This window comes from Leucoraja erinacea, chromosome 13, assembly GCF_028641065.1.
Source record: "Leucoraja erinacea ecotype New England chromosome 13, Leri_hhj_1, whole genome shotgun sequence".
Lineage (NCBI taxonomy): Eukaryota > Metazoa > Chordata > Chondrichthyes > Rajiformes > Rajidae > Leucoraja > Leucoraja erinaceus.
The window spans coordinates 17,797,092-17,806,713 of NC_073389.1; the positions used below are offsets into that span (position 1 = coordinate 17,797,092).

General features: G+C 44.9%; 1 protein-coding gene across 1 annotated transcript in view; it reads right to left on the reverse strand.

The window, feature by feature from the left end:
* The window catches only part of pola1 (polymerase (DNA directed), alpha 1), a gene marked incomplete at its 5' end in the record, with an annotated part of 231,094 nt that extends 224,683 nt beyond the window's left edge, over positions 1–6,411 (reverse strand). Inside the window, 8 exon segments of the mRNA XM_055645304.1 lie at positions 670–734; positions 736–872; positions 2,716–2,817; positions 3,158–3,220; positions 4,163–4,275; positions 4,856–4,936; positions 5,080–5,176; positions 6,265–6,411. Coding sequence (XP_055501279.1) covers positions 670–734; positions 736–872; positions 2,716–2,817; positions 3,158–3,220; positions 4,163–4,275; positions 4,856–4,936; positions 5,080–5,176; positions 6,265–6,411 — 805 coding nt within the window.
* Between the last annotated feature and the right edge of the window lie 3,211 nt (positions 6,412–9,622).

A 9,622-nucleotide genomic window follows, 5' to 3' on the forward strand; every position in this document is an offset into this window, starting at 1 on the left:
GCGGCGGTGGAAAGCATTTTGTCCGGGAACATTACCATCTGGTTTGGGAATTGCTCTGCCAAGGACAAGAAGGCTCTGCATAGAGTAGTGCGTTCAGCCGAACGCACTATGGGAACTTCACTTGCCCCCCTGCAGGAACTATACATCAGGTGGTGCAACTCCAGAGCGAACAATATCATGAGAGACCCCTTCCACCCCTGCAACGGACTGTTCCAGCTGCTACGGTCAGGCAAACGCCTCCGTTGCCATGCGGTGAGAACGGAGAGGTTGAGAAGGAGTTTCTTCCCAGAGGCAATTCGGACTGTAAACGCCTATCGCACCAGGTACTAACTCTACAGAACGTTTTTCCTTCCATTATTTATTATGTAAAATATGTGTGTTATGATTGTGTTTATAGTTTCTTTGGTTGTTTTGTTGTGTCTTTTGCACAAAAGTCCACGAGCATTGCCACTTTCATTTCACTGCACATCTCGTATGTGTATGTGACAAATAAACTTGACTTGACGACTTGAAGTAAACACTTGCTCATGGAATTGCAAAGAGCAGCTCAAGGACTTATGGCAAAACCACAGCTCATAGCTCCAACCTTATGATGGAAAATAATAATATGGAAAGCAAAACATAATTTGTTTTTTGGAAACATTAATATAATATTCAGAAATATCGTACCATCAGCATTGCTCTCTTCCTTTACAACCACGTCCTGCGGAATGTCCTCCGGTTCCAGCTTCACATGGCTTCACATGCACCTTTTTGACGGACGATCCCACAGAAACACGCTGGGTTGTTTCCGCGGTGCCAATTCCATCTTCAGCGACGGCCGGCTTTCGTGCAGAGCTGGTGCGATGATTATGAGCGGGGACAGAAGAAACCTATGGGGTCAAAATAACGCAAGCTGCTCACTTTGTTCAGCAAATGGGAAGGATTTGAGCTTTAATAATTGAAGATCGGGGTACTGATTGTGGTTGATCAGCCATGATCACATCGAATGGCTCGAAGGGCCGAATGGCCTACTCCTGCACCTATTGTTTATCTTTCACAGTGAAACGATGCATCATGATTGGACACAATTATAATCCAAACATTAAAAAGTAATGGTCTGAGTCAAGCAGCAAGATAGCACAGCTGGTAGAGCTGCTACCTCACAGCACCAGAGACACCGGTTCGATCCTGAACTCAGGTGCTGTCAGTGCGGAGTTTGCATGTTTTCCCTGTTATCCCGTGGGTTTCCTCGGGATGCTCTGGTACCCTCCGACATCCCAGATGTGTAGGTTTATGGGTTAATTGCCCTGATGTGCAAGAAGTGGATGCGAAAGTGAGATAACATAGGACAGGTGTGACTAGGTGATCAATGGTCGGCGTGGAGCCAGAGGGCCGAAGGGCCTCATTCCATGCTGCATATTTCAATTCAATTCACCTGTTGTCTCTCACACAACAAAAGCTTTCCACTGTACCTCAGTACATGTGACAATAAAGTAAACCAAACTGAAAAAATGGATATAGAATCAGGTCCAGACAATTCGGCCCCTTGTACCTGCTTCACCATTCAACAGGAACATAGCCTGTCTGTAACCTCAATGCCAACTTCCTGCACTAAAAAGTTATTGATTCACTTAATTAAAAAAACAAAAAACTCAGTTTCTGGGCAGTCTGAAGAAGCGACCGACTCGAAACGCCACCTATTCCTTTTTCTCCAGAGATGCTGCCTGATCCCGCTAAGTTACTCCAGCTTTTTGTGTCCATCGGCTTCTCGTTCCTGATTGCACATTTTTCCTTTGTTTCTGAGGTAATGATCACCCAGGTTTTCCATTCTCCTTTAAAAAATTCCCAACCTATCACCGAATAAAATGGCGGCATTTCTCCACGAGTCTTCTCTCCGAGTACACAAGACACTCATTTGTACAAATAGTAACAAACCCAACAATGGAGTTCCCCTACCAAGACTTCTGTCCTTACCAATTTGCCTTTGCATTGAGCAGTGAGCTGACAAAGCACAACAAAGTAACTGAGACACACTCTGCAGAGATTTGAGCTGAAACACATCTTACATGGACTTCTTGTCATAATCATTCTGTACAATGACCTTGACAACCCTCATTGCAGTTATGTATATAGATAAGTCTTTTGTGTATTTTTGGCTGAACAGAGCAGAATGGTGTGCACCACAACCATTAGACAACTGGCAGCGGACGGTTCAAAGAAAGCCTGGGGAAATCTGGAAATAAGAACCTTTCCATAACACATCCATAAATTGCACATTATAGTGACAAAAACACAGAAATACCAGGAAGCATTAGGGCAGCACAGCGGCGCAATGAGTAAAGTTGCTGCCTCAGAGCTCCAACAACACGGGTTCAATTCTGACACCCTGCCCATGTGGAGTCTGCGTGTTTCCCTGTTAAGGTGCTCCCAAACATGGATGGGTTAGTGGTAAATTGTCCAATGTAAATTCCTCCCAGGCTGCGCGTGAGTGGTAGAATCTGGTGTGAATATATAGGAATGTGTGGAGCATAAAACGGGATGTGCGTAAAGAGGTGATTAATGGCGAGTAATCATTGAGCGGGCCGAAGGGCCTGCTTCCATGCTGTTCGCCTCTGTGGCTCATTATTCCATACTCTTCATTTAATGGTTTACTGCTTATTCTCAAATTCTAGGCGTAGGTATTCGACCTTTTATTTGCACAAAGAAACCCACTGAAGCTGCTTTTGGGATTACCTTGGGTGCAGGTGGTTTGATGGAAAACGGATTGGCTACCAGCCCAGCAGACTTCCTCTTCTTTAAAACCACAACAGGAGGTGGAGCAGGTATCGAGGATGCCTGTTAAATGTACACCAAAGTTGGTTAGTGCAACAAAGTTAGGAACAAAGAAGGAGCGATAAAACAGACCCAACATAATCTAAATGTGGACACAGAATGAACGTCGATGCTGGGATCTTGAGTGAAACAAATTGCTGGAGGAACTCAGAGGGTCAGACAGCATCCGTGGAGCGAATGGCCAGCTGACATTTCGAGTCAGAACCCTCCTTCAGTCAGCCTGTCTGGAAGGGTTTAGACCCAAAACATAGTCTGTCAATTAGCTCCGCCGATGCTGCCTGACCCGCTGACCTACCCCAGCACTTTGTGCTTTACAAGCAATAAATATGAATAGGTTATTTACCTCTGCATGAAGAACCTTAAGTAAATCACCCAATACATCATCCTTGGACAAATCAACATCCTTCTGCAACAACAAAAAGCAAAGACAGATATTTTGTTATTAGATTTTTTCACCCCCACTTCAAATAAGATTCTGCTCGGTATCTTCCTTCCTGAACTACTACTACTGGAAGCCTTCAAGTCTTCACGGAGAAATTCAGGATACAGAGTGACACTGCCTTTTTTTAGATTCAAACCAATTAATTTATTCAGTCTGTAACTATAAGGGGAACAGATGTAATTGCAAAATAGACTACATTCCAATTTCCCACAGTAGATTTTGACAGCCAACAGAAGCATTCTAGTTACACATGATCAGAGGTTTAAGATGACGCACAGTGCAGAACTATCAAAATAGTGAGCGATAACCCCTTGGGAAGGTTTCACATACATTTATTTATGGCAATATCCTAAGATATTAGTCCCATTGAGGTTATTGCTGAAACTAAACTCTTGGCTGTTATCCTTCCTTAGTTTAGTTAGAGATACAGCGCGGAAACAGATCCTTCGGCCCGCCGAGTCCACACCGACCAGCAATTCCCGCACACTAACACTATCCTACACATACGGGACAATTTACAATTTTATCAAGCCAATTAACCTACAAACCTGTAAATCTTTAGAATGTGGTAGGAGACTGGAGATTCTGGAGAAAACGCACGATATAGGGAGGTGTAGAGCAGGCTAGGTCTTTATTCCTTGGAGACAGGAGGATGAGAGATGATCTTATGGTGATGTATCAAAGGAGGTAGTTGAAGCAGGTACCATTGCAACATTTAAATAACATTTGGAAGGTCCATGGGTAGGATAGGTTGAAGGATGTGGATCAATCGCAGGCAGGTGGGACAAGTGTAGATGGGGCATGTTGGTCAATGTGGGCAATTTGGACCGAAGGGCCTGTTTCCACGCTGTATGAATCTACAACTCTCTCTCTTTGGTAATGTGAAATTAATAGCTGGTGCCTTACCTCAGCTTTCTTCTTGGTCGTGCTGGCCAAAAACATGGACTTAATGTTGTTGGGCTTTGAGACCAAACTCTTCACTCCTTTCTTGCCTTTATTTGCACGGGGGTTTTCTTTGCCTACAGGAACAGATGACATTAACACAATCCAGACAATGCAACGAGGAGCTAGCTTTTAAAATTTAAATATATGATTGATAACCGATTAAAAATAAAATTGCTTATAAATAAACAGGTACTTGTAAAAATATCGCACCTTTAATATAAGAAAACAAATTAATTGATACGCAAAATCTCAAAATCTACAGGACCGGTAGCAAACAGAACATATCAAGATAGTTTCCTTTCTCAAGTGTATTAACATGTTAAAAAATTCTCATGCTGGACAGTCTCCATATGAAAGGGCATTGACCCGAAACATTAATTCTTTCCCCAGAATCACTCACCTGTGGAAGACTTCCAGCATGTTTTGGTCTAACTGCTGAATCTGTGCATGAAAACAAGGAACTGCAGCTGTTGGTTTACCAAAAAAAAACAAAGTGCTGGAGTAACTCAGCAGGTCAGTCAGCATCCCTAGACTGGTGATGTCTCAGGTTCCTTCATTCCGATCCAAAACGTCACCTATCCATGTTCTTCAGGGACGCTGATTGACCCGCTGAGTTACTCCAGCACTTTGGGGCGTTTTATGCTGAATCGTTACCTTCGGATTTATTGTCAAAGACATCTTCCGACAAGTCATCGTCAAACAACTCTCGGCCATCTTCCACGTAACCGATCCCATCTGCAAAGTTTAAGTACAACATTAACAGGTTGTTGCCAGCTTCATAATACATATAATTACTGAAATGGTTCCCATTGTCTTCAGGCATTTGTCTCAGCAGGACACACAGACAAGCACCAAGAGGGAGATTAAGGTTCACGCACCATCATCAACTATCCAGTCATCATCCTGTCGTTCACATACAAGTTTGGAGTAGGCATCTTCATCGAGTTCCTCATAAACATTTGTAATAGTTTCAACCTGAAATAAACGATTACACATTATACCAGTGAAAAAGGTGCATTCCACCGTATTTGAACACCAGCAGAGCAAGATCCATTCAGAGCTCCTTTAGTAATACACCGAGAGCTAACGATTTTGCAAGAAAAGCAACTCGACCAAGGTTTGTTGAAGGTGTGAAGTTTCAGTTAAAAATAAAGTAATGACTGCCAATAACCAGTGGTCACTCAAAAGAAAATTGAAACCCAAGATTCAATTATCACAACTTCAGATATCCCTTTTAAAAAAAATAAACTGTCCGCAACTGGATCCTCCAACCCAAACTATAGCGCGTTACCAGTAGAACGTGTGTGTTCAAGGTTAACAGCGAAACATTGCCGGCACAGTGGTGTACCTGGCAGAGTCACTGCCTCACAGCACCAGAGACTCAGGTTCAATCCCGACCTCGGGTGTTGCCTGTGTAAAAAAGGGAGAACGTGCAAACTCAGCATAGATAGCACCGGAGGACAGGACCGATCTTAGGTCTCTGGCGCTGTGACGCAGCAGCTGTACCAGTTGGATCACTGTGCCACCCTATTCTCTTCTATACAATAACAAGGAACCTCAGATGCTGGTTTATACCAAATAAAGACACAAAATGCTGGAATAACTCAGCAGGCCAGCCAGCATCGTCACATATCCATGTTCTCCAGAGCTTGATCTACATTTCAGCTCCTTGACGTGGATGTCAAAGCTCTCCTATGAAAGCAACTGCTTCCATTATATACGGGAACACAGCAACTCATTTCCCATTCGGAAATCTTCACTCAGCGATTCCTGACTGCACCATTCTATGACCATGAATGACTCTGGACCACACAAAAATTATCATGGACTACCTCGCACACACATCCTTCCACAACAACTATTTCCACACCTGTATTACTATTGCTGTTTTGCCAATGTCTAATCACGCAGTTGCCATAAATGCAATGAATTTGGTTACTTTATCAACGTGTCATTAATTTCCACTTGCTGCTGCCGAGGTATAAAGAGCAAATTTTGGGTTCACATCTGACCATGGCCAAAATGTCTCATCCTTTACAGAAACCTGAACTTGGCTGCTTTACCTCATATTTTTGCTTCTCGCCGGCCTTGGCCTTCTTCAAGCGTTCCAAAGCCGCTAATCGCCCTCCTTTCTCTTTGCGGTCACGCTTCGCGCGTGTCGTGGCTAGGCCACAAGATTTAGCATCACCTAAAACAGTAAACAACTTCCGTCAATCAATGTACAAGCACAGATTTCAGGTGCACATTTGGCATAAAGTGCAATACCATCCCAAATGCAATAGAACAAAAAAATGTCAGTTCAATAGAATAGATGCAATAGAACAAATGCAATAGAACAAAAAAACAAGCAGTTCACCTGGATCTTGAAGAACAGTTCAACTTATGGTACAGCACAGACATTGTGGGCTGAAGGAACTATTCTTGTGTTGTACTGTTCTCTGTTGTACTTGGGCACAGGACAAGCTGAGCGATAAAAAGAAACGACCCAAGCAAGTTTGCAATCTCACCAACATGACTGGGATGGGAGGAGTGAGAGAGGCTTTGTAGCTGCACAGGTTTATAAAACTTCCAATATAAATATAAAACTATAATGGGTTAAGACAGGAAATTTCAAGCCATACTTTCAATAACCATGGCACATAATGTTTACTGTTACAGACACACTCACTGCAAGGGAGGGAGAAGGTACATAAAGCTTCAAGTAATAAGACTCTGCTGAATTCATTCCTGGTGAAATAGAAACATAGAAATTTAACCCATGAACTGCACCGCCATTCAATATGATCATGGCTGATCATCCAACTCAGTATCCCGTACCTGCCTTCTCTCCATACCCCCGATCCCCTTAGCCACAAGGGCCACATCTAACTCCCTCTTAAATATAGCCAATGAACTGGCCTCAACTACCCTCTGTGGCAGAGAGTTCCAGAGATTCACCACTCTCTGTGTGAAAAACGTTCTTCTCATCTCGGTTTTAAAGGATTTCCCCCTTATCCTTAAGCTGTTAACCCACGAACTGCCCTACAAGAATTTAACTGTTCTGTCACGTAACATTGCAACCTCAGGAAATAGCTATTATGTCCTGTGCCCTTGAAACTATGTCCTCGATTCCCCTACTCTGGATAACAGACTGTGCATCCACCCGATCTATTCCTCTTATGATTTTGTATACCTCTCTAGTATCCTCCTAGGCTCCATGGAATAGAGACCCAGCCTACTTAACCTCTTCCATTTGCTCACACCCTGGCAACATCCTCGTGAATCTTTACTGAACCCTTTCAAGCTTGACAATATCTTTCCTATAACATGGTGCCCAGAACTGAACACAATATTCTAAACGCGGTCTAACCAACGTCTTATACAACTGCAACATTACCTCCCAACTGCTATACTCAATACTCTGACTGATGAAGGCCAAAGTGCCAAAAGCCTTTTTGACCACCTTATCTACTTGCGACTCGACCTTCAAGGAACCTGTACTCCTAGATCCCTCTGCTCTACAACACTACCCAGAGGCCTACCATTTACTGTGTAGGCCCTGCCCTTGTTCGACATCCCAAAATGCAAGACCTCACATATCTCTGTATTAAATTCCATCGGCCATTCCTCCGCCCACCTGGCCAATCGAACCAGATCCTGCTGCAATCGTTCACAACCTTCTTCGCTAGCTGCAAAACCACTAACTTTTGTATCATCAGCAAACGTGCTGATCTTGTCCTGTATGTTCTCATCCAAATCATTGATATAGATGACAAACAGTAACGGGCCCAGCACCGAACCCTGTGGCACACCACTAGTCACAGGCCTCCATTCTGAGAAGCAACCATCCACCATCACCCTTTGCTTTCTTCCCTGGAGCCAATTTACTATCCATTCAGCTATCTCTCCTTGGATCCCATGAGATCGATCCTTCCAGAGCAGCCCACCATGCGGCATTGTCATTGGAAAGGTAGGATTTTGGACTATTTTGAACTTCGAATAATACCGTCAAAAATGGCAGCGAACGCCCGCATGTGTAATATATGCAAAAAAGAATTCCACTATGCAGTTGTATATGTGACAAATAAAGGATTGTTGAACTATTGATTGCTGTTTTCATTAGATCAGACTGCATACGACTTGAGTTCATTGCACAAATCAGCCTTCAAAACAGAAGGGAATCAATTAAGAAAGGAGAAAAGTAAATATTTAAGTCATCCATTATAAACACTTTTCACCTCTGCAGTAACACCAGGATTTCATTGTGTAATCAATGTCAGTTACATTGCTTGGCTTTGTCAGTTACATTGCTTTGCAATTGACACAGGTGAAATTACATGATAACACAAACTTCCTGATATTCACCGACTTCTCAATGTTGAATCAAATTTAAAGGCATTGTCCAAGAGTATGGCAACGGGTAGTGCTAGGTAAATCAGTGTACAATTAAACTCCAGTAACGAGGATCCTCCCCGGTCCAAAAGGGTCTTCCCACTCACACCACAAATCAGACCCTCTTTGTCACTTTACAGTGGGTCCTGTCCTCCCACTTTACCCAGGGTTGCCCTCTCCCTCCACCCTAAATGCCAATTATCTGCCCTCTGCCCATGACTGTGCCCTCTACCCATGACTGTGCCCTCTACCCATGACTGTGCCCTCTTCTCAGGACTGTGCCCTCCACTCAGGACTGTGCCCTCTACCCAGGACTGTACCCTGTCCCCAGGACTATGACTCCATGTCTATGTCTCTATCGCTCCCCCTCTCTCTCTCCCTCTGTCTCTGTCACTGTCACTGTGCCTCCTCCCATGACTGTGCCCTCTTCTCAGGACTGTGCCCTCTACCCATGACTGTGCCCTCTACCCATGACTGTGCCCTCTACTCATGACTGTGCCCTCCACTCATGACTGTACCCTCTCCCCAGGACTATGACTATGTCTCTATCTCTCTATCTGCCCTCTACCCAGGACTGTGGACTGTGCCCTGTGCCCTCTACCCTCTACCCTCTCCCCTCTCCCCGGCCCATTACCAGACGCTGCTGCTGCGATGCTCCCGCCTCCTCCTCCGGACCCATCGCGACTCGCACCGAAAAGTGGCGCCAAATCGGCCGGAAGTGATGTCGGCGCGGCTTCCGGGCCGGGTACGCGTCACGCATCAACGGTCCAATCGAAAGCCAGCGCCCCACCATCATTGATGCGGGCAGAGGGCTGTGGGCGCCGCCATCTTTGGTGCGGGCGATTCCAGCGCCGGGCGCCGCCATCTTTGCTACAGGCAGCGGCCGCTCTCCGCCGGCCAGTGCCCGGTGATCACACTGCCAGAGTCAGTCACTGAGTGAGTGGGACACACACACACTGTCACACTGACCTGTCTGGCCTGGGCCTCCTCCACTGGTAGAGTGGGGCCAAACGCAAATTGGAGGAACAGCACCCCGTACAGGGCAGCTTT